At 37.0% G+C, this 25,613-nt stretch overlaps 1 protein-coding gene across 3 annotated transcripts in view; it reads right to left on the bottom strand.

Moving 5' to 3' along the window:
* The window catches only part of LOC148943128 (KICSTOR complex protein SZT2-like), a 495,507-nt gene that overhangs the window by 105,331 nt on the left and 364,563 nt on the right, over positions 1-25,613 (bottom strand). For all 3 annotated transcript variants that reach the window (XM_089102275.1, XM_089102276.1, XM_089102278.1), the window contains one exon: positions 15,393-15,630. In XM_089102275.1, coding sequence (XP_088958401.1) covers positions 15,393-15,630 — 238 coding nt within the window. The remainder of the gene's footprint in view (positions 1-15,392; positions 15,631-25,613) is intronic.

Genomic DNA, 25,613 nt, shown 5'->3' with positions numbered 1-25,613 from the left:
TTCCCCTTTTCAAAAACATTAGTTGTCATATTAATTCGAACAGTATCACCAACCTTGAATTTATTTTTCTTATTCTTCTTGACTGTTGATTCATTGGACTATTGTTTAAGAAATGTGTCAATTGTATCATGATCCGAATGATGAACTTCTGTTGGTGTAGAGTTGGACAATGATCGATGAGGTCGTTGATTATAAATCAACATGATTTTATCTAGATCATGAATAAAAGCCGGCGTATTTTTCAATGTACAATATCTTGAAATTAAAAGTCGAATAGTTCTTATCAATCGTTCGGCCAATGCAGCCTTTATAGGACTCTGACTATGATAGAGCAGTGTACTATATTTCTCTAGTACTTTTGCAACATGAGGATTAACAAATTCACTACCGCAATCCGTTTGAATTTTTTTATATGAATCCTTTTCGAGAATACTTTCAATGGCCTGAGCAACTTCAACACCTCTCTTTGATCGCAATGGAATTGCATATGCATAGTGACTAAAAACACTGATTGCAAGTAGAATGTACTTGTACGGTGTATTGTGACGTCTTTGAAGCTCATCTAGAGTCAGGAGATCTGCTTGCATTATATGCAATGGGTAAAAGGCTTTAGTTTTTCGATATTGATTGGCACGAAGTCTTTGATTTCTCTGCAGAGTGTAACTTGGTTAATTTTGCAGATAGTCTTGTACACTTTTAGTGTGAACACCCGTGACTTTGGAAATAGCTGTGGGGGAACTTAAACTCCCCGCCTCGCCAATATTTTCATAAGCACCTTTCAGAACTTCAGCCATTTTGAACTTAAACAAGGTGTGTAACGTCCGATACCCTTTCGTATACGGGCTGCTGGGGGTAGTTGGGACGTTGACTTGATACGTCTTCACTTTCGTCTAGCTATCAGTGGTCTGATAGTATTTTCTAAAATTGATTTAAAATCTTCCTCTTCTTTTTCAAGTTCATATTTTAATGTTGATGACGATGATGCAAGTTCATTTAATTTTTTTAGAATTTGTCAATTGCCAAAAAGACTTTTGGGGAAGTTTAATGTATTTAGAAAGTTGTATAGACGAGTGTCAAATGATAATAGTCCTTTACGATTTGTAACCATGTCATACATTAAATCAAGTAGATTATATCTCTTGCCCTGAATTATAATCCTTTCCCCATTGCTCTCAACTTGAATTTGACCACTTTACAAGAGATAGATTAGGAGTCGTTTTCTTTGTTCAAGATATGAGTGGGGCATTAGATTTACAAATTTAAATAAAATTTAATTCAAATCCTCCTTCTTCAATTGTGTTCCAGCCGCAGGACACTCTTGAGGAGATGATTCTTTTTTGGAATTTGCAGCAGTACCAGCAGTGGGCTTCGATCAATAGTGTTTGCCCACTCGGCGAAGTGCATCTTGAAGTAAAATCAGTTTTTTATCATCATCAATAGTTTCATTGTCGAGGAATTTACTCAGATTGTACTCAAAGTTTTCGACGGGTGAGAGAGCGAGTTCTATTGGAGTCAATTTATAGTGTTTTGCCATCTAGAGAAAAATGTTTACAAGTCCTGCAATTATTGGCAGTAAAAGTGTGAAAAAGCTACCTCCCGCCTGAATAAGTCGTTTCCTTTTAAAATTCTTTCCTTTCTTTTTAGAGGCCAATGTACGTACAAGGGATCGATGTTGCTTTACCTGTTGCTTAAATACTTCTGGCAGTTGAACATTACCCTCGGTAAAATTTAAACTAAGTTCAGATATTAGATTAATGAAATCATTGTCAATACCGTGTTTGAGTATTACTTTCCTAAGTGGAGGTTTTGAAGTGCTTAGAACTGAAAAAAGGTGTCTCTTTTAATGTTGTTTCTTCAGTGTCATGATAGCGACTAATAGGTCTTTTTAGTGTTCACCGGGAGATATACTGTAATTTCATTGTTGAAAATATCTGTGACTACACGCAGATCCTCGGGTGTATTTTGATTAAGATCCAATAGGATATAACCGTGGGGTTTATTAGTTGCCTGATTGTATGCTGAGAGCAGAAATTTCGGGGCTCCTGGATAGATTTGTTTATTGAGGGTTATTAGTGAGCTAGAATCACGAACAACTCTGTAGATGATATAGTAGGTGCAGTTCAAAGCAAGTGTTCGCATACATTTGCTCTGATGAACAAGATTGTGTAGAACTAGAGTAACGGAAATCTGTTCATGATGAGAGCGAACAGTGAACAATTGCAGCATTTGCTGGGACCATTGTTCAATAGATTCAGCCGGAATGCCAAGGATCAACATTGTTTTCGGCAAAGTACCTTAGGAATTAATATTAAGTTACTACGGATACTGTAATTGCGTTAGGCCTACGGCAGCAGCAATCGGTGTGTTGTTATTTTATGCACCCACCCCAGTGCAAACTTGCTAGTAGATTTTTTTCGTCTGTTCCAAAATCAGACTACTACAAATTTAAATTATTTTAGGTAAGATTGCTGTTTTCACCGACATTGGGGGCCCACACAAAAACGATCTGAAAGGTGTTTTGAATTGATACATGTTCCTTTAAAAAGTTCAGCTGGACAACTAAATGTAGACTCTAAGTGGCTAATGGCTAAATAATTTCCCTACTACTACTACTACTCTGTTCTTCAAGAAGACAAAGACGAATAAAGAATCATATTTTTTTCTTTTATTATGTGCACATAAAAAGTAAAAATACACTTTTTTTAAGTTTATTAATAATAAGAAATACAACAACATTTACATGGGGATACAGAGAAAAAACACTTTTTTTTGTTTATTTATAGAGAAAAAAACATTAAATTAGAGAGAGAGCAATTGAAAAAAAAATACACTTTTCAAAATTTATTTATAATAAAAATAATACAACAACATTTACATAGGTACAGAGAGAAAAAACACTTTTTTTTGTTTATAGAGAAAAAAAACATTAAATTAGAGAGATGGCACTTGAAAAAAAAAATCTGCTCTAAGTCCAAAAAAAAATAACTTTGGTGACGGAGCGCCCCCCCGCGCTAGCGGCGGCCGGCCCCCCCCCCCGCCGCGAGCCCCCCCCCCCAAAAGTTTTTAGGAAATTATTTACAGGACTTTATTTAAACCGAGACTTTCTCTGTGGGCAATACATTCGATCCGGTCTGAAAGTTAAATAGTGTCCAAGGGGGAGGGTAGTCACACCATCTTGACAAACATAGACCTTCTCTGAAATGGTACTCATGGATATTTGTTCTACATTTAATGTATAGTTCCTGTAGTTCAATGAACGAATTGCCAACAATTTGGCTCGTGGAATTGCATTTTCAACAATACAATTCCTATAAATGTTCATGTCGAAATTCTTGTCCACATAGCGCGTGGGTACTCCTTCGCAACGTTTCTTGATTTCCTCGTCGTATGTCTGTATAAAGTACACCTTCGGACCTACAAACATACCACGGGAAATCAAGTCGCTTACGGTTTCATATTTAAAAAATAAAATCAGATTTGGCGCCCCAAGGTTTACTATTTCAGGGTAAAGACCACCCCACCCAATTGTGTAGTCCATACGTGAACAGATAAATTAACCCTGTGCCAAATCATCAATTAGATTTGGTGTTTTTACTTTGAGCAGTAGAGAATCCGTGTCACCGTAGCAGACCTCTACTTGCCCCTTTTCCGGCCACTGTACCCTAGCCACATTGTAGTAGAACTCCAACATGAGCTTTTTTGAGATCTCCAAGATAGCACTGCCTGCAGCAATATTTTTATTCAAGACAATGCGTCTTTTTTTCCTATTCAAAAGTACCATGTCCGGGCCAATGATTGTAAAGGAAGCGTAATTGGGATCGGCAATAATTAGATCACATTGTTCTGGATTGGTCACAACGTCAAAACGATTCCTATTGCGAACACTCTCTCACATTTTGCCGAAAGCCGAATTAACAATGAGTTTATAAATTTCTTTTTCAGCCTTTGTCTTTGCTTCAGAACGTTGTCCGAAAAAAGTGCCAACAAACGTTTTTAGATAGGGTTTTTGACTAAACTCGAGGGCCTGGTGAACCTTTGTGACATTGAAACCGTTATTACACATCCATGTTAAAGCCCCATGGTGTACAACTATGTTTTTTTCGGCAAAAGGTCAGCAATGAGTTTTTGTTTTGAAGGTGTCCAATGCAATCCGTCCATCTCGACTAAACGCCTATTGCGAGGACTCAAAGAGTCCTTAGTCACAGGTCTATTGATGCATGGGAAAAAAAAATCCTTTACTGAATCGTGAAGCTCTACTGGTATCTCTCCGTCAATTTCAAAAAACCATCCCATCGGCCCATTCTCCACAACACTGTTAATGTTGGGGATATGGGGAGCTTGAGGGTCGTTGAGCCATTTATAGTCGCCGCAAGGTAGTGCATATTGGGACATAACTGCGGGGTAGAGAAAATTCATATTGAGGAAAACTGCATTCGATTTTGTCCCCGTCTTCTCTCCCGCTGAATCGGTGTCTAATTTACGGTCTCCTTGAAAAATAAACCCCCCCCTCCCGTATCCCATTATAAACCGAGGTTGATCAGTGTAAGTAATTAGCCAGAGTTCTTACCCACTAATTTTCTGAAGGAGGACAATCACTAGATGAGGCGAAGAATAATAATACCCCAAATCAAGATTAAATTCCTCATAGATTTTATCCGTATTTTTACACATAATGTCTAACAGGGTTAACACGTCACTCGACGAATACAGCTTGCAGTAGTCAAATCCATTTTTACACCTTCCCTCTGCCCAAACTTTTTTAGTAAAACTGTATTCCTTGGGGATGCAAATAAGATCGTGAAGACTGTCAGAAAAACGATTCAATATAAGGAACAGCCTCCTCGGCAAATCTAGAATTGGACCAATAATGATCATAAGGATAGATGACCTTGACCGTTAACAAATCATATAAATCATTTGGAAATTGTTGCTTGAGAAGGGGGAAAGCATTGCAGCCGTCATCGTTTTTCTGCACTTGAATTAATTCGCGCAATGATTTAGGGAAAAAACTGTAGGAATCTAAAAAGTAAATTTTATTCTTGTAATCAACGTCATCTTCGATATATCTCCACATAAATGCCAAATCTAGAAACTTTTCCGCTGATTTAGGCATGATATTGTAAGAAAGGCTGTCTACCAACCATGCATCATCTACTGTCCCATTTCTTTGAAGATGAACCAATGCAGGTAGCACATACTTCAGATCATAGTTAGAGTTTTGTATAAAACGCGTTAGAAAAAAGCTGTTGTTTAATTTTTAAATTACATGAATTGTGAGCCCACCCTCGAAAGTTACTTTTTCCCGTTGAATTGGGGTCAATAAGGTGATTGTGGTCCTGCACCACGTCTTTTGGGACAAGGGTACCCTTACACACCCAGAAAATTGTTCCGTTTTCCAACCCCCGTTACTCTTTATCCGACAATGTTATTGGATAATTGGTATGACGTAATCGTGAAATTGCCTTGTTTGCCGTTTTTATTAAAGAAACCAATAGCTTTTCCATACTGCCCTCCTCGTCCATAGTCAAAAAAACTCTTCCAATTGCATTTTATTGTTGGTGTCGCGAAGGGCGTGCACATAGGAACATGCAACTAGTTTGTGTTCCTTGACTATATTTGGCCTTGATGGGTTCGATACCTCAAGTAGTCTTGTTTCACAGTCTAAAGACACTTTATCAGATTGCAGAAGAGAATTTTGAAAATTTTTAAATTGTAAAGTGTCTTTGCCTTCTGCCAGCATTTCAATTCTCTGATTTCCGTGAATTTTGCAATGCCCCATGTGATGTGAAAACGTTCGCTCAGATGTGAATGGGGAAAGGCACATGGGGCAATAGAAACGTCCACCTTTCCTCACACCTTGAGATAGGAGTCGACTTATTGCAGTAACGGGAAAAAAATGACCATAAGAATTTACATCTTTGGGAGGTTCGTAAATATCCCATATCCAATTTATAACATTTTCCACCATCGTTGTCCTCACTGAGTATAAAACCCCTTTCTCAATCGGTTTTCCCCCCATCTCCCCATTCAGTGTCATACTGGAGAACAACAGCCCCCCCCCCAACAATTTCATTTGCTTTCTCGAATATGCTTATTTCTTTAAAGGACACCGGATACTTTCCCTCTAAACAATCAAAATTTACTTTAAGGAGATTTTTCCCACCGTTACGTGCAAGTCTGTCAAGATTTTTCATTGATGATTCATTTTTTAATGTCTTATGGGCTGCTGCTAAAAACGCATATTTAAAGCATTGCAGCCCTGTGTCAAAATTGAAACCCTGAATTCCTTTGGTAGCCGACAAATCTGGATGGCATTTTATTCGTCGACGACCCGCTCCCTTTAAAATAAAGTTTTTTTTAAATCTACTGAGATTCAGATCCATGTATTCAATGTATAAAATTGTGGACCCACTCCCTCTCTCATTAAATGTATCCAAAGTTGAAATTAGTTTATTCACCCAGTTGAAAAAGTTTTCTTCAAAATCATTTAGATCTGGGTAGAAAGTTTGGTTGCCTGTCTAAAAATGAAAATAAAAAACGTCGTCATATTTCCCGTTTTGTAAATAAACTTTTTGATTCACCGATGTTCTGATTCCCCCTCGACCCCCCCAGTTCTGGATCTGAATCTCAATTTCTGCTTGAATTCCGTCGATATAATTGTGGAGAACTTTCACGGTGTCATTTAAAATAATGCTCGCGTTTTCCTCGGGAGGGCTAAAATCTACCTTGTATGTTTGCAAATGGCTTAGAGCAGATTCCAACAGATAAAAATCAGGCAATTCCGGGAACGTAGCACTATTTTCATGTTCTGACCCTGTTTGTTCAGGACTCAATTCACTAATAGTAAAGTTGCTGTTAAAAATGTCCCCGGAAGAATTAGGGCCAACAATTTGAATAAGACTGTCCATTTCTTCAGCTGTAAATTGAAAATCCAGGGGGATATCAAATAACGTACCTTCACTAACATCTGGCGAGAGGGGGCAATTACCCATAATACTTTGAAGTCCTGGACCAGGGAAGGCAGAAGTTTTCACAGCTTCCCCCTGAAACTAGAAAATGAATGGATTAAGTTTTTTTTTTGACGAAAGTTTTATCACAATTATAACACACTTTTCTTTTTTTTATCAAGCAATTTTTTTTTTTAAATAAAAAATTACCCCCCCCCAACCCCAACCCCTCCCGGGGAGGACCCTTGGGAACCGGGAGCTTCCTTCGAGGTAGGAGGATCGATACCCTTTCGAGTTGGGGGTATCGGACTTCAGAACACTGTTCAAATAGAACAGTCTCAAATTCTTTCTCGAAAACACCTAAGTGTTTCAATGAAGTGAGTTCGCCCCAAATAATGTTTCTTGACAACACTGTGAACACATAGTTGGAGGTTAATAAAAACCATCATCATGTCACAAGATCCCGCCATATAATTGATAGTGGATTAAAAAGCAATGGGGGGTCTGATAAGGAGTGGATGCGTGCAAATGGTCTAGCGCCATAGAACCAGTTTAAGACTGCATGCCAACTGTAAAGTAGCAAATCGTTTTTGTTTTTTTTTGTTTTTTTTTTTCAAATATTTTTTTTTTGTTTTAAAGTAAAATTTGAATTATTGAATTATAATGCATCTTTGTTAGAATTTACAAGGTAAGTTTTTTTTTTTTATAGAAATGCATGATAAGAATTCCTTTATATATCGCTAATTTGGTTAATGAAAGAAAATGAAATAGTTTAGAAACAAATTTTAAGTTTTACTCATCAAAAGCTATGCGCCTGAGAAAATTTACCTCATTTTTGAAAATAGGGATAGAAAAAATTATGTATATACTTACAAATTCTGACTGGGCTTCTATATCTGAACTCCTTGGCAAAACATGAAGGGGGTCAAGCTCACGATATTCAGTAGGCTGAGCTGAGGCATTTTGAGAAGCAGTCCATTCTCTCTTCAACTTCCTTCCATCTTGCATGCAGCTAACACTGGGGTCAGAGGACCCTGCCATTAAAAGATTCGCGGCTATTGGTCGGTCCAGGTCATGTGTTATTCTACCAGCGTATTTGATAATAGATGGTCTTGCAGTTTGCATTAATGCAGGTTCGCTATATCTTGCTTTCTTTTCAGAAGGGGGGTTATTGCACGTATCCGCTTCCTTGAAAAAAAAAGACAAAATTTAGCATGAAAAAAAAAATGCATTTTTAGTTTGGAAAATAATTAAGTTTATGCTAGGCATCTAAAGTAGTGTAAAAAACATCTTGATTTCAAAATCAAGGGCTTTGATTGTGTGATTGAGGGTCTTTTATAAACTGCTTTTCTAACCATATGATTTTTCAGTAATATTTAATGCAAATTTGATGGTATAGGGGGGAAGCTCCCCCCCCCGACTTTTTTAATAAAATATTAAACTCTTTGGTATAACAGCCTTTTTTTTCTCTTTAAACTATCAGATTTCAATCAAATGTAGACATAAATAGAAATTTAAGAAGCTTAAAAGTTAATTAACATGGCTCAGTCAATTCCCCTATGAGATAATAAGGCCCAACTAAAAAAACTGATAGCTAATATAAAATATTTATTTATTAAATAGTTTTTAACGGTAAAACTTAAATTTTTTAAGGACATGGGGGGAGGGAGGGGGGGAGGGGTTTACCGCAGGAAAGTGCAGGAAGAGATAGTTCAATGCATACTGGCCGTTAAGTATCTTCAAAAAAACATACCTAAAAAAAAGCAACTTATATGGATAAAAGAAAGATTTTGTAACTTTTAATGCATTGATATTGCCAAGTTTTTATTCCAATTATAAATATCCTTTTGAACGATAAGCAATTTTTCAAAAACATCCCTAAAAAGTAAAACTGATCGTGATAAAAATCTCACAATAAATTTAAGACAATAATAGAACTATGTATAGTTTTCAGCTCCTAAACAAGTAAATTCAAACTTAAAAAGCAGTATTTGCGTTCCTTATTAAACAATATGGAGAAGAATTGCATGTGACAGTCAGGTACTTCCGTATTTCATAAGATGAAGAACAGATTTGTTTTTCTTATTCAAAATTATCTGGTCACTGACACTTCCTTCAGCGAGCCTCCTCTTTGTATACTCAAGCGTAAAATTGTTACTAATCATGCGGTTATGAATATTTTGTGAAACTCAAAGTCAATTTAGTCAGAAATTATTAAACTCTTTGGTACAACAGCCTTTTTTTCTCTTTAAACTATCATATTTTAATCAAATTTAGATATAAATAGAAATTTAAGAAGTGGAAAAGTTAATTAACATGGATCAGTCAATCCCCTATGAGATAATAAGCCCCGTCAAATAAAAAGGATAGCTAAGCTAACAATGTTATTTATTAAATAGGGCTAAAAGGTAACAAATTTTATTTTTGAGGAAATGAGGGGGGTGAGGGCTTGAACGCATTAAATTTCAGGAAGAGAGTCTTAAACGCAGACGGCCTGGAAGTATTTTAAAAAAACATCCCTAAAAAAAAAGCCACTGATCTTGATAAAAAGGAAGCTTTTGTAACAATTAATACATTAAAAGAATCAACATTTTATTCTAACCCCAAATTAGCATTCGAAAGCTAAGCACTTTTTCAAAAAACATCCCTAAAAACGCCCACTGATCTTGATAAAAATCGCCCCGTAAATTTCAGCCTATAAGAGAACTATGTGCAGATTTTAGTTCCCAAACAATAGGCTTCTAAGTGCATAAGTACCCTTAGTTCTAGTGTCTGTCTTAAGTAGTCAAAAAGATTAAGCCATTAGCAAAGTGGTTGTTTCTAGTATTCTATTTTAATTTTTCATATACAATGAACCAAAATCAAAGTGAAAATGCTTCTCTTTTTTTCGAATATTTAATAAAATTTAAAGTAAGGAAAGAATTTCTTCCTTAACATAATAACAACACAATTTCTTTTTATTATAATAATGAGAAAATTTTACTCACCAGAAATTGCTTAGAATTATCCATTTTCTATGTAAATGTTTACAAAAAATGTCAGTAGTGCTAAGTTGAATAAACTATTCAAAACTGTTGAAGAATCTAATTTGAAACCCGAATATATACAAAAAATAATTGCATAACAGCGAAACAAGACATGCTGGTTTTGATATATCACTAAAAAAAAAAGACATTGAACTTTGAAATTGCGTAAATCTCCTGGCAAAGAAAGATGTATTGACCTCTAGAATAGAATTACCAGAAAAACCTGTTTGGTACGGAGGGGCCATAGAAATATAAGGTAACATACTACTAAAGGCCTCAAAGAGGGGGGGGGGGGCTATTTGCCCTTCAATCAATTTTCACAATTAAAAACGGCACTAGCCCTCTCAATTTTCAATCGAACAAGGCATTTCTGAAGTTTCTACGACAACTCCTTCTATATGAAGTGCTCTGGTCTGACCCCCCCCCTCCCCCCCCAAAAAAAAAAATAATAATACATTGTGCCAACATCGTTGTTTACTTAGGCAGCACTGTTGCGCTGGCTATGGTATTCACTACCAGGCATTTAGACTGGTATTTAAGTTCAAAATTGATACTAATTAAAACCTGAAACCTGAAAATTTCATTTACTGAACCCAAGATATTTCAGAGTTAGCATAAAGCTTCAGATAGAATACTTTAACAAACGTGTATCCAATTTCCAACAAGATTTATTTAGATATTTTAACAATGGCAAAGTAGTTGAAAAAGATGTCGGGTGTTTCCGTATGGAGCAACTTGATGCATACAAATAAAGAGGGAGGTTAAAACTTGAAGTACAGAAATTTTATCGTGTTTGTGAGGGGGATTTTCCTCTCTTTGAACCCCCTCCCACCGTCTTTACGCTAAAGTTCGACAAAAGGGCGAATGGAACTTTCTAGAAAAAAAATGACAATACATCAAATATAGAAGGACTCATTGATACCAAGTTACTTTAAAACATGTTTTACATTTAAATGTTTTGAAAGGTAAATAAAATAAGTGATAATCAGTAAATAAAAAACTTGCAATTATCCACTACACCTATTTTTTTTTCACTAAAAGGCCCTAGTACAAACTTAGCATAAAAAAGAGGGGGCTCATAGATAGAATAATCTCTGTTCGTTTAAGCGTCAATATCGCTCTTTGATTTCGTTTGAAAAAACCTGGTCTTTTATTAAATTATGAATAAATTTAGTATATTTTTAGGACAATACTTATGAAATAGACATGATGTGCTTGCTCAAAAAGAAAACTTACTCCTCGACAAGCGTAAACGGGGAAAAGGACGGCTTTCGATTCATTACCAATTTTTCCATTGTAACTGAAACCCGTGTAACTGAGCCCTGTAACTGAACCCTCGTGCAACTGAACCCCCGTGCAACTGAACCCCATTTTTAATGAAATCACCGTGTAACTGAACTCCCGTGCAACTCAACCCTATTTAACCGAACCCCCGTGCGACTGAACCCCCCGTGCGACTGAACCCCCCGTGCAACTGAACCCCCGTGCAACTGAACCCTCGTGTAACTGAAGAGTTTAAAATCTGGCAATGTAGAAGACCGAACAGATTAATTGTAGGAAAATAGTTGATGAAGTCGCTGATGGTGTCTTAGGAAAGAAAGTTATAAAGGCAGCTAGGAATATTAGGGAAAATGCTTTATGTTTAATAGAGAAGAAGAAGGGCCTGTACAAGATTTATGTGAGTGATAGTAAGAATAGTGAGTATGAATGTAAGGAAAGTGGAGAAAGCATTAAAATGTGAATTAAGCAGGTGAGAAGTAGAGGCCATTGATGAAATTGCCAAAGATGTGGAAGATGAAGCCAGACGACATAATAGTAATATCTTGTACTGGCTTACAAGATATTACTTGTAAGTTTATATGAATAAACTGAGAGGGAATAGTAAATCTGGACTTGTCCCTGTTAAAGATTAAATAAAAAAACAAGTTTTTTCAACAGAAAAGAAGAAGCAACATTGAAACTTCAAAAAAAAGAAGAAATTATTGCGTGTATGAGGGGGTTCGCCCCATCGTGAATACCTCGCTCAACGCTAAAATTCAAATTTTGTTCTAAGAATGACCCCTGAGTCACAAAGGCCGTTTAATTAGAATAAATAGCTCTCTTGAAAGTACTAAAAATACTTTAGCGTAAAGAGCGAGGTATTGACAAGGGGACGAACCCCCTGATATACGTAATAATTTCTGTTCGTTTTCAGTTTTAATGTTGCTCCTTAGTTTCAGTTGAAAAAACTTGTTTTTTTTTTAATTTAATTTCTGATCGTTTTTTTAAGAATGCTGTGAAACCGGCGCCTCTTCATGGAAAATTCTCTTCTCCCATGAAAAATTTCTCCATGGAAAAATCCTCCCACGTAACACCCTCCCCGCACCCCAACCCTTCACCAGAGAAAAATCTCCCCTGGAAACGTCTGTAAACTTCCTAATAACCAATACTATATGTAAACAATGGGTAAAGTTCATAACTTGCAGCCCTTCCCCCGGGGACTGTTGGGGATTAAGTCGTCCTCAAAGACATAGTTAGTAGATTTTTTGACTACTCTGAACAAAATGGCTAACTCAAAATTTTTATCCGGTGACTTTGGAAAAAAATGAGCGTGGGAGGGGGCCTAGTTGGCCTCCATTTTTTTGGTCACTTAAAAGGGCACTAGAACTTTTAATTTCCGTTCGAATGACCCTGTTCCCAACATTCTAGGACCACTGGGTTGATACGATCACCCCCGGAAAAAAAAAGAAACACGCATCCGTGATCTTCTTTTGGTAAAAAAAATACAGAATTCCACATTTTTGCAGACAGGAGCTTGCAACCTCTACAGTAGGGTTCTCTAATATGCTGAATCTGATGATGTGATTGTAATTATGGTTCTACCACATTTAGGGGTTGTTACCCCGTTTCTTCAGGAATAAGTCAAATTTCTTCAGGCATGATACTCTTGATGGGTAAGACTAAAATTAATGAAACTCACATATTCGAAAGATGTGTAAAAAAATGATTCTTTTGATGTATCTATTGGTATTCGTTTTTTAGAGTTTCGGTTACTATTGAGCCGGGTCACTTTTTACTTACCGTTCGTTACCACGAACTTTTTGATAGAAAAAGGCCCCGAAAAAAGGTCAGTCATTGTAGTAGTAATATTAGTACCTGTAGTAGTATTAGCAGTACATACAGAGTGCCATTTGGTTAGTTCAACATCCCCTTGAACATACCTGAATTTTCCGACATAAACTCAAAGCAGTTCATAAGGTATTGTTGATACGCCCTTTTGCAACTACATGCACATAGTGTTTTGATTTAGTTCAACTTTCCCCATCAACATTCCCTAAAAGTTTCACCTTAATACCCGTAACTCTAGTAGTAGTCATAGTCGTAGCAGTAGTGGTAGCAGTAGTAGTAGTGATAGTAGCATGCACATTTTCCTTTTTGGTCGGTTGAACATTCCCCTCATCGTATCCTGTAAGGTTCGAATTAATACCCTCAACCAGTTCTGAGATATTGCTGGTATGCCCTTTTTACAGGCTACATGAACATAGTGTGTTTTGATTTAGCTCGACACTTCCCTTAAGATTCCATAAGAGATTCACCTTAATAACTTTATCCATTTTGGAAACCAAAAGTCAAGCATGCCCGCCATTCCAAATCACAAATTCCATGTGTAAACACTGAGCAAATTGTATAAACTACAGCCCGTACCAAGGGATTGTGGAGGGCCTTGTCATTCCCGGAGGCATAGTTATTGGACTTTTCCGTTGTGTTGAACAAAATGGCTATCTTTAAATTTTGATCGGAAGTCTTTGGGGGAGGACAGTAAAAAAGGACGTGAGAGAGGCCTACTTGGTATATAATTACTTTGTTTTAGGTTTTCCCAAATTGCTGGCAAAAAACTCTCCATTGGTGGAAAAATAAGATAAGTTCAAGCTGAATTAGCTGAATTAGAATTTACCAACGATGGAAAACTAAACTAATTCTTTTTCCACCAATATAAGTCTTAACTACACACACAAAAAAAAAAAAAAAAAAAAAAACAACGCAGTAAGCACATGGAATAGTTTCAGATGCACCGTATCTATAGCGTTGCCTTTACTAAAGAGCCATACGGCTTCACACATCTCATATGGAAGGGGTGGTCGCATAAACTTCGGAGGGGACTCATTTGATTTCAAATTTAAAGTTCTAGTGCCTTTTTGAAGAGTCAGAAGTGACCGGAGGGCAACCAGTCTCCCCATGCTCTTTATTCCCTAAATGCATCCGATTAAAATTTTGACATAGTCATTTTGTTCAATATAACTCAAAGGCCAAAGAACAATACCTTCGTGATTGACAAAGCCCCCCCCCCCCATAGCCCCGGGGTGCAAGTTGCTAAAGTATAAGGTTTTAATGTGAGGGAGGGTTGTATAAATTTTGGAGGAGGCTCATTCGATTAGAAATCAAAAGTTCTAGTTTACCTTTTAGGAATCAAAAGTAATCGTAGGGCAACCAGCCTCCCCTTCCCAAACGCCACTTTTTCCCAAAATACATCCTATCAAAATTTTGAGAAGGCAATTTTATTTAAAACAGTCCTAAGTTTAAATAACAATGCCTCCAGCGTTCGCAATACCAGCCCCTGCTGCAAGGGTTGTAAGTTATGCAAGTTGCCTTCTGTTAACAGATAAGGTTTTTTTTTTTATCAAGAAAGAAACATGTTTAATCCTAGATATTCAAAAAAGCTTCGAGTATTAAGGTCAGACTTCAAAGAAATATCGGGAAGAATGTCAAACACAATCGAAAAACACTTTTTCCTTTATTGGTTGTGAAAAGGAAATACAAGCAATATCTAAGGCGATGAGGGTGGAGGGTTGGTGGTGGTGGTACGATGCACACCCTTTTCAAAGCGTAAGGTTTGACAAACATTGCTCTGCAAGGATACCCTAAAATCTGTTTACATTGATGCAGGTTAAGTATATGTTTGATACCTGCTTTTCGCTTAGATAGATGGTCAAAATGCACATTTTTGACCAATGTACCATCCTTAACACGTGGCACAACCATCTTATGCTTTCTTTCATTGTAGCCCTAGAAACAGGGATCGAACCAAATTTTTAGTAGAGCTCTTCGATGGATATACGGACGTTAAAACAAGAATCAAAGACAACCCTTGGATAAAACAGTCCATGGAAAAAAAAGCAACAAATAAACAAACATAGAAACAAAGAAACACACACCCATCAACAATTGCTACCACTAAAACTAACAACTCACCGCATCGTTTTCCAGAGTTCAGGTTAGTATTGCCACGGGTTACTCTCTTTTTACAATTTTTTAACTTTTTAAGATATTTTTTTAATGAAACAGTTGACATTCTGTGTTGAAAAAAAGGTAAAAAATAAGTGTTTTTAAGAGACACTCGTTTTGGCTCAACAAAGCAGAATAGCCACACTAAAAAACATACCCTTGTATTTTTCTTCATCTTTTTCTAACAGAAGTTCAGTTTTCACAAATTCTTCCATTTCAGCCATATCAGACGGCGTTCTGCAACCATGCAAGTTCAACCTTTCCTGTCTAGAAAGTGGATTACCATATTCATCAATAAATGTAAAGCCAATTATTCCTATCCAACTCTGGGACATTTCTGGTGTTCTCACGTGCATGAGCATATGACTTTCTGGAACTGGGTCCGGAGAGTAGTCCTGTAAAATAAATATAGATTGCGACAAATCCCGTACTTTCTGCAGTTATCTCAGGGGCAGATCTAGAGCAAAATCTTGGGGGGACAAGTGTGGCAATAGCACCAATAAGCGATATCTTGGGGGGGGGGCAATGTAACAAGGGCGCCAATGGTTGACCAAATTGACAAATTTATGTAAGAAAAAGAATGAAAAACAGAAAAAAAAAAGAATAAGGGCACCAGAAAAACCTTGAGGGGTGGGGGGACGGGTCACCCCCCCCCCCGCTGAATCCGTCGGTGAGTTATATTTTAATAAACAAATTGATAAGCTTATTGCAGTTTTCATCTAATTAATTACTGTATGCTATATTTGACATCTTGAGATCCGTGTAAATCGATGAAAAAAGGGTTATAAGGATTCAATACCTCAGGAAGACTGTACACAAATTTTGGAGAGCGTGTTTGGCTTTGCCTTAATCATGGTTGAGGCATTCGCCGAAAACCTAAGAAAAGAAGCAAGTCCTTCGTATAATACCCGAAAGTTTTAAAACGAGATTAGAAAAAAACGAAAACTGTCAATTGATTAAGAATCGCCATTTGAACCTGACTGATGAATGGTAACTATTACTTTAATTAATCTTAATGGTAAAAGTTTGCTGTAATAAATATATATGGTAATTTTGAAAACAGCCTGAAACCCCACAAATGAAATCGAATCAAAATGAAAACTTACACCACTGGAGCTGCCATGGCCGAAAACCCTAAATAGGAGAATTAGAGTCCCCCATCTTGAGCAACAAGGAACACCAATTTTTCGCATGGGAAGCAGTGATGTTATTCCTATCATTTTTCTTTTTGTCACCGCTCATATGGTGCTGAATGTCACGGAGAGATGTTTAAGGGCTTTTGGGTAAAACACAACTAGGCAACCCCCCCCCCATATTTATGAGTATCCCTGTAAGTATGCAAAAACTGATTAGAAGAGACCAGATGTTCTTCTCCTGACGAATCAAAAGCCATTCCAGCCAACCTGTAACCAGATTCTGCTTCAATATTCAGGTGTCAAAGACAAAAGGGTAATTTTCTAGTTTGACATTATTACTACTATTGGTATAACACTATTAACATTATTTCCCGAAAATCTAGTACTTTCACTACCATTATGCCCCAATTAAGAAAAGTCAAAACACCAATTAAGACGGGGCTTTAGAAAGCAGCTAGTTTTTCTGTAAAGGTTTAAGTTAGTGCCTAAAACTAACCTCTCTAGAGGTATTAAATAGAAAAAAATAAGTTTTTCTAAGATGAAAATAAAAATCGACATTAAAACTTAAAACGAACAGAAATTCTTCCACATATAAGGGACTGCTCCCTCCTTAACCCCACTCTTTACGCTAAAGTCTTGTAGTGTATAAATACTGAAAGTTCTTATAAATTCCGCAAATATAATTTACGGGAATTGTAAATTTTATTTACCGATTGCCTTTCAAATATTTAAACTGAAAATTTTGTCGTTTAAAGCAATGCACATTAATAAGACCTTTCATTCTTGATGTATTGTGAAAAATATTTTTATCTCATTCCAATTACTCTTGTGCAGGGCTTGAGGAGTCATCCTTAAAGCATGGGGGGGGGGGGGCAAGTCAAAATTTAATGTACAGAGCTGGGTTAAGGAGGAGTCAGCCCCCTTCATATGTGTAATGTTTTCCGCTCGTTTCAAGTTCAATGTCACTCTTTACTTTCATCGTGAAAGACTTGGTTTTTAATATTTAATTTGTGTTCGTTTTAACACCTAATCAGGGTTATCCTAAATGTGAACAAGGCTACCAGCCTTATTTCCCGACGCTTTAAGCACAGGTTTAACTTTTGCAGAACAATTCCTCGAGAGAAGGAACTCATTCAATCACTCATTCGAAATAAAGTACAATCATCCAAAATAAACTTTCGTCTCTACAAAAATTAAATAAAAAAAACAAGTTTTTTTAACTGAAAGTAAGGAACGACGTTAAAACTTAAAACGAACAGAAATTATTCCGTATATGAAAGGGGCTGTCCCCTCCTCAACGCCTCGCTCTTTACGCTAAAGTTTTTTATTGTTTAAAAAAATAAGAGTTGTGAGAAAGTCAAATTTTAGCGTAAAGAGCGAGGCGTTGAGGAAGGGACAGCCCCTTTCATATACGGAATAATTTCTGTTCGTTTTAAGTTTTAACGTCGTTCCTTACTTTCAGTTAAAAAAAACTTGGTTTTTTTTATTTAATTTTTGAACGTTTTTGAATTAATGCAGGTTTTGATTTTGGTACTTTCGTGCATGAATAATTAAAACAAAATTTGCATATTAATTTTACTTTTATTTGGTTAAATGGCTTTCTCGAAACTTGTTTAATTTTATTTACGAACGTTTTTATTGTTAACTAATATACGTAAATTACGAATTAACTTACGTAACGAACTTCTATATTCATATATTTTTAATACGTATATTAGGGGGCTCGCCCCCTAGTCAATACCTCGCTCTTTAAACTAAAGTTTGAATTTCGGTCCAATTCTTAAAAAATGACCCCTTAATTACAAAGGCCGTTATTTAGAATAAATAGTTCTTATGAAAGTACTAAAAAATCTTTGGCTTAAAGAGCGAGGTATTGACTAGGGGGTGAACCCAATCATACACGTAATATTTTCTGTTCGTTTTAAGTTTTGATGTTACTCCTTATTTTCAGTTGGAAAACTTGTTTTTTTTTTATATATAATTTCTGATCTTTATTTAAATATGCTGGGAAATCCGGCGCCCCCTTCATAGCAATGTCCCTTCTCCCATTAAAACTTCCTTCATGGTAAGATCCTCCCACAAAACCCCAGACCCACTCCCCCCACTCCCAAAAAAAATTCCCCCTGAAAACATTTTTATACTTCCCACTAACCAATACTATATGTTAACAGTGGGTAAAGTTCATTACTTCCAGCCTTCCTCCAAGGAGTTTGGGGGATTAAGTCATCCTGAAAGACATAGTTATCAAATTTTCGACCATGCTGAACAAAATGGACATCTCAAAATTTTGATCAGATGACTTTGGGAAAAAAATGAGCGTTGGAGGTGGCCTAGTTGCCCTCCATTTTTTTGGTCACTTAAAAAGGGCACAGAACTTTTAATTTCCGTTCTAATGAGCCCTTCCACGATATTCTAGGACCACTGGGTCGATACGATCACCCCTGGAGAAAAAAAAAAACAAACAAAAAAACAAATAAACACGCATCCGTGATCTTTCTTCTGGCAAAAAATGCAAAATTCCACATTTTTGTAGATAGGAGCTTGAAACCTCTGCAATAGGGTTCTCTGATATGCTGAATATGATGGTGTGATTTTAATTAAGGTTCTATAACTTTTAGGGGGTCTTTCCCCCTTTTTTCGAAAATCAGCCAAATTTTCTCAGGTGCGTAACTTTTGATTGGTAGGACTAAACTTGATGAAACTTTGAAATATATTTGAAATCAGTATTAAAATTTGATTCTTTTGATGTATCTATTGGTATCAAAATTCTGTTTTCTACAGTTTTGGTTACCATTGAGCCGGGTCGCTCCTTACTAACAGTTCGTTACCACGAACTGTTTGAAAGTGGAGCTTATATATATATATATATATATATATATATATATATATATATATATATATATATATATATATATATATATATATATATATATATATATATATATATATATATATATATATATATATATATATATATATATATATATATATATATATATATATATTAAATAAAAAAAACAAGTTTTTTTTTAACTGAAAGTAAGGAGCGACATTAAAACTTAAAACGAACAGAAATTATTTCGTACATGAAAGAGGCTGTCCCCTCCTCAACGCCTCGCTCTTTACGCCAAAGTTTTTTATTTTCTTAAAAAATAGAGTTGTGAGAAACAGTCTAACTTTAGCGTAAAGAGCGAGGCGTTGAGGAGGGGACAGCCCCGTTCATATACGGAATAATTTTTTTTTATTTAATTATTGAACGTTTTTGAATTGATGCAGGTTTTGATTTTGGCTCACCGTACATGAATAATTAAAAAAAAAATTGCACATTAATTTTAATTTTATTTGGTTAAATGGCTTCCTCGAAAGTTGTTTAATTTTATTTACGAACGTTTTTATTAGTAATAAATATACGTAACTTACGAATTAACTTACGTAACGAACTTCTATGTTCATATATTTTTAATACGTTAATTAGGGGGTTCGCCCCCTAGTCAATACCTCGCTCTATACGCTAAAGTTCGAACTTTGTTCCAATTCTTTAAAAATGACTTTTTAATGACTGTTGAGGAGGGGCTGCCCCCCCCACAACGCCTCGCTCTTTACGCTAAAGTTTTTCATTGTTTAAAAAAAATAGAGTCGTGAGAAAGTCAAACTTTAGCGTATAGAGCGAGGCGTTGAGGAGGGGATACCCCCTTACATATACGGAATAATTTCTGTTCGTTTTAAGTTTTAATGTCGCTTCTTACTTTCAGTTTAAAAAACTTGTTTTTTTTATTTAATTTCTTATCCTTTTTTAAACAAAAAAAAAACTTTAGCGTAACGAGCGAGGCGCTGAGGAGGGGACAACCCCTTTCATATACGGAATAATTTCTGTTCGTTTTAAGTTTTAACGTCGTTCCTTACTTTCAATTAAAAAAAAAACTTATCTTACTTATCTTTAGCAATACAAAAAAGTAAACATGTAGTAGAGAGAAAATGAAAAGAAAACAACAAAACACATCTAGCAAACGAACGACTTAAATTAATACTTCAATAACTAAAACAAAACAATGACGAAACTATTTACATAAAAAGACAACCATTACACATTGCTGATTATAGCTTCATACATATTATGCGTTGGGTCTAAAGATCTCAGGAACTTTTCCCTCCTGGTCGCGATCACGATGAAGGGGTCATCGAGTCCGTAACGTGCTGAAATATGGCGGTTTCTTCGCCAGAGGGGAAGGCTAAGCAGATATTTTGCAAACTTATAGAACACTGTACGAACTGTTTTTTTATCATCAAAAGTAAACAAAGACCAGAAAGGTGACAAAGCTAAGATATGAGGAGTGGCAAAGGACTTGAAGATCCGTGCTAGAATGTGGCGGTTATATAAGCGTTTTCATGACAAAATCATCCCATACGCTTTTCGGACTTTCTGTTTGAAATCATTTATTAGACAGGACCGGGTAGCTTTAAGATCAGACCCAATTGGCAAACCAAGGTAAGTCATTGACGCTGCTGCAGTAACAGTATTACTACCTAGTGCAAATATGACAAGCGCCAACTCATTCTTACGACAATTAAAGACGACCGCCTCGCTTTTGCTGGAGTTGAATTCTAGGCCTATGTTAGCATATTCGTTAGACGAAACGCTGAAATTACTCTCTATGCCACTGACGGATCTACTCAGATTTAAAATGTCATCGGCATAATTAACAAGAGACAAATCAATTCCACGAAAAATAAAGCACGTTTTCACCGTCTTCTGAGCCTCGATGATACTGCTATAATAAAGAGGCGGTGATGATAAAGCCCCTTGGCGAATGCCTTTCCGTACTGGTATGAGAAAATCGGATACAGCCGGGCTCTGGTTTTTTACTACCCTTACTCTAACCTTCAACTTAAAATAAATGTTCCTATAAGTAGCAATTATAGATCTGTAAAGACCTCTCTTAAACGCAGAGACAAGCAGTTGTGCATGGATACCCGAATCAAAAGCCCCGCGGACGTCGTGGCCTGTAAGTACCACAGTTTCTTCTTTAGCATCTGCATCCAACAAAACATTAGACAATAGTCTATGCACGTGCTCGCGGCTAATATTTCTCTTGAAACCGAACTGCGAATCTGGCGTACTACAAACATACTTTATCTCCTCAATAACTAATAACTCCATCAATTTACAAAAAAAGGGAGCAACGGTTAACGATGGTAAGAACAACATTCAGATGGGTCTTTACCTTTCTTGATGACAGGGGTGATTACACCGGTACAAAAAATATATATGGCACTAAACTGCAACTAAATATCATTTGGAACATAAGTGCTAGATGTACTGTTAAGAGTTCACTACAGAGAATCAGATGCATACCACAAATATTATCTACTGCTTTAAAGTACTTTTTTTAGTTTAGAGATAGCCGAACGAACATCCGACACCCTCACTACTTGGCCAAGATCCGGTTCCAAAGATTATAAACAGAGATCAAGATCTCTCTCAAACTTGCACTCCAATTCAGGAACAGGTGAAGCAAACTCGCTCGTGAAATAACTATTCCATTCACTTTGACTAGGGGCGGATTCGTTACTGGGCGCTTTTGCAGAACGATTCTTCTTGATGAATTTCCAGATTTTATTTGGATCGAATCGTAGCGAGTCACTGTTTTCATCAATCACACGAGAGCGATGCAAGGCGAGACATTTAGGGAACTGTCGTAATGTATACAATCGAACACTGTTTACGAGGCCTTGTTTAGGGCGGCGCGAATCAATCCACACACTATACCACATTTTAGCTTGTTGACACGCATTAACCATGGCTGTGTTTTCCGACCATCCTGGAACTTCTGACCCAATTCTCACTTTACGAATAGGAACCGCGGTTTTTTTTTCTGCACAGCGCAAGGCGTGAGTTATTTCGCTACAGTCGATATTTAGAAGTATTTGTTTCTCATTACATGCAATCAGCGAGCTTTGGAGTAACAGCTAGGAAGAGAATTCATCCCGGATTCCGTCACACACAGACCTGAATATGGCTAAATTAGCTTTTTGCCATTTAGTCTTCTGGAACCATCTTTTCTCTTTTGGAGCATCATTTGGGGTATTATTCAGGAAGTCATTAATAATGAAGGTATTAGCCACTGGAAGGTGATCAGAAACACTGAAACCGATATCAACCTCACAGTCACCGTGAGTCCTCAAGTCGAGAGAGCAGATGGGGACGTGGAACCGGAATTATGCACATGCGTGAAGTCTACTCTGTTTATCAGTACCCACAGACTCGGACAGGCTGCGAGCAGGATTTGACCTCTCGGATTATTAGCATCAGAGGTTAGAGTTCATATCTCCGGCCATAATACAGGAAAGTTTTTCCACCGCGCATAATGTAGCAACAGTGGCTACTTTCCCACAAGCAAAACTAAACTTATTGTCAGATTGGACAGTCCTGTAGTTCGTTGGCATATAGACTGAGAGCACAACAGTATTTTCAATTTTCACTGCAACATAAAAGTCCGCTTCTTTAAACGTCGAGGCACAGACAATGATAGCAACACCACCAGAGGGGCGACCTTTTCCCGACCTCCTAGAAAGAATGCCAAACACATTTACGTTTTCGTTTAGTTGTAAGAGCTGGAGTCCCTCAGCCGACAGGAAATGTTCCTGCACGCACACAATGTCAAATTTGTCAGCAAGATTTTCTAAAAGTGGTTATTTAGATAATACTCCGTCATTTATGTTCCACGTCACTATTTTCAGAGTGCTGGAGCTAGTCATTGCTTAGATAGGGCATTTTTGGCTTTTGTAGCAGGGGTGCTTATCAGAGCCACAGAGGGCGCACTTCATCTCCGGCATGGGGTGTCTTTAGAATTAGCGTGGCCTCCTCCGCAGTTTGAGCATCTTGCTTTATTAGGGCAGTCCTTTGCAATATGCCCATAGGCCTGACACTTATAGCAACGCCTCGGGAGAAAATGAAAGTCCTCGACTGGAATTCGTTCGTAGCCTATTATAAGCGGAGATTTCATCGCGGAGGCTAGATGCTGCTTGGTCACAGATTTCAGTCTGAATGATCTCGTTTTACCGATCTGAGAGGCCTCAGCACAATTATTCACAAGACCACATAGATCCTCCTCACTAACGCTGGTGGGTACGTGTCTGATTATCCCAAAGAACGCAGGACTGGACACTTTTGCTTCAATACTTGAGTCGGACTTAGCAATAGCCTGTGCAACTGATTTCGCAGTCTCTTGATCGTTCAGAACAACTTTCCAGTCGGTTTTGCGAGTTTTCAGTTCCGCAATATTTCCACAATTGCTTCCACATATTTTATCGAGATAATCCTTTCGTGAAACGAGATCGTCTAGTCCTTTCGGGGGATTCTTTAGCACGACTGCATAAGTCGACACTGTTGCAGTTTACGGTGGAACATAGTAGGCTGCCGGTTGGGACTGACTCGCGGATCTCACAAAACTGTCAAACTTAGCACTAAGCTCATTCACTTTCCTGGTCAGTGTCGCTGAGCTTTCTCCGGCAATCACAGGAACCTCGTCAGGCCCATAGATAACAAAACACGACAATTGACTTTGTTGTCATCGCAGTATTTCAGTGCGTATGATATCGAATATGTGGTCAGTAAGTTTATCACGATTAGTTGGCCTAGTTGACTGGCCTGCCTCATACCACAGTAATTTCTTTGCATTCGTATATCATCCAACTCGAAGAACTCAGCAGCTTTGTTCATTATATCCGCACTCTTATTTCCCGCTTTATACGCCCTTACTGCGAAATTCAACACAGCATTCCGTATCAGTCTCTCTTTCGCACCAGTATCATCCGGCGGCATATTTCGTACAGAACGTAATCACACAGAGTCCAAGATCAGTCCGAGGGCGGAGCCAAAAATGTTAATAGCAGAAATTCACTTACGAGAGAAGTAAGGGAAGTGTTAGAGGCTGTCTACCTTATCCCCGCAATTTAAGGGCAAGCCCAGCGGGTACCACGACTCTTGCAGACAACTCTCTCATCCCTCTTCTGCTTACTTCTCTCCTATCACCTTTATCGCAGCGTAATTGACTATTCTGTTCCGGAAACTATTTTTGAATTTTGGCTTATTTTCGTATCGTATGTCCAATTTATATTCATACTGCTTAGCTTGATGGCTTTTCACCAATATTATCACTCTTGACCTTGATCTTGACCTATATCATATAGGTCACTACTATGAAAATATCAATGAGAAAATCCACAGTCCCAAGGGAATTCTCACGCAGATTGCAATGCTTATTCAAATTATAATCCTTTGTTCACTGAATTAATAATTTTCAAAATATTGGCTGAAGGTCAAGAAGAGACTATATATATATATAGTCTCTATATATATATATATATATATATATATATATATATATATATATATATATATATATATATATATATATATATATATATATATATATATATATATATATATATATATATATATATATATATATATATATATATAGGTCTATACTGTACCATCTAAGACAGCCACATTTCAAATTTTGTTTTACACACTTGCTGCACACTTTGTTGGGTGTTGTTTGGAGGTTCGTTGGTTCTCGGGTCCGGTAAGTTGAGCTCTAATTATGTTTTTCTTTTTTTTTGTTTTTTTTCTCTCTCTTTTTTTTTGTTTCTTGTTTTTTTTTTATTTATTAGGAGGGTTTTCTCCCGCACAAGCATGCTTCAGGGAATCGATGATGTATAAAAAATAGCGACGAAGACCACACTGCCTTTCCATAACAAACAACAATAATACGAAGAACAAAAGGGAAATCTTTTTGCAAGACAGTGGAGATAATTTGAATGAATATTTCGGCCCTATGTCCAAGGGCCGTCCTCAGCAAGACAAAAATATATAAAAGAAAAAAGACTCACAACAACATGCGACCAATAAAACCAAAAAAGTGAAAATTTCAAAGCAGTCCTAGCATCCTTACTTCAGCGAAGTTCAACCAGGACTCAACCATGAGAGTGAACCTACTACTACTACTATTACTAACATCTCACCGCAGCACCAAGCCACCTGAGGCCAACACAGCTATGCACGCTCCTTCTTCATTCCAATCCATTCCAAGCCTCCCTTTTTACACCCTCCCACTACAAATGAATATTTATGCAATAGTTGATATCTTAGACAAACTGGTATTTTTTATTGATAGTTTGGACCTTTAAATAGAATTTACCTGTCTAGGGGTATAGGCATAGGGTAAAGATAGTCTCGG

The sequence above is a fragment of the Artemia sp. Qi Xiang Cuo genome, chromosome 16 (assembly GCF_049724085.1).
Source record: "Artemia sp. Qi Xiang Cuo chromosome 16, ASM4972408v1, whole genome shotgun sequence".
Lineage (NCBI taxonomy): Eukaryota > Metazoa > Arthropoda > Branchiopoda > Anostraca > Artemiidae > Artemia > Artemia sp. Qi Xiang Cuo.
This window is presented reverse-complemented; position numbering and strand designations above follow the sequence as displayed.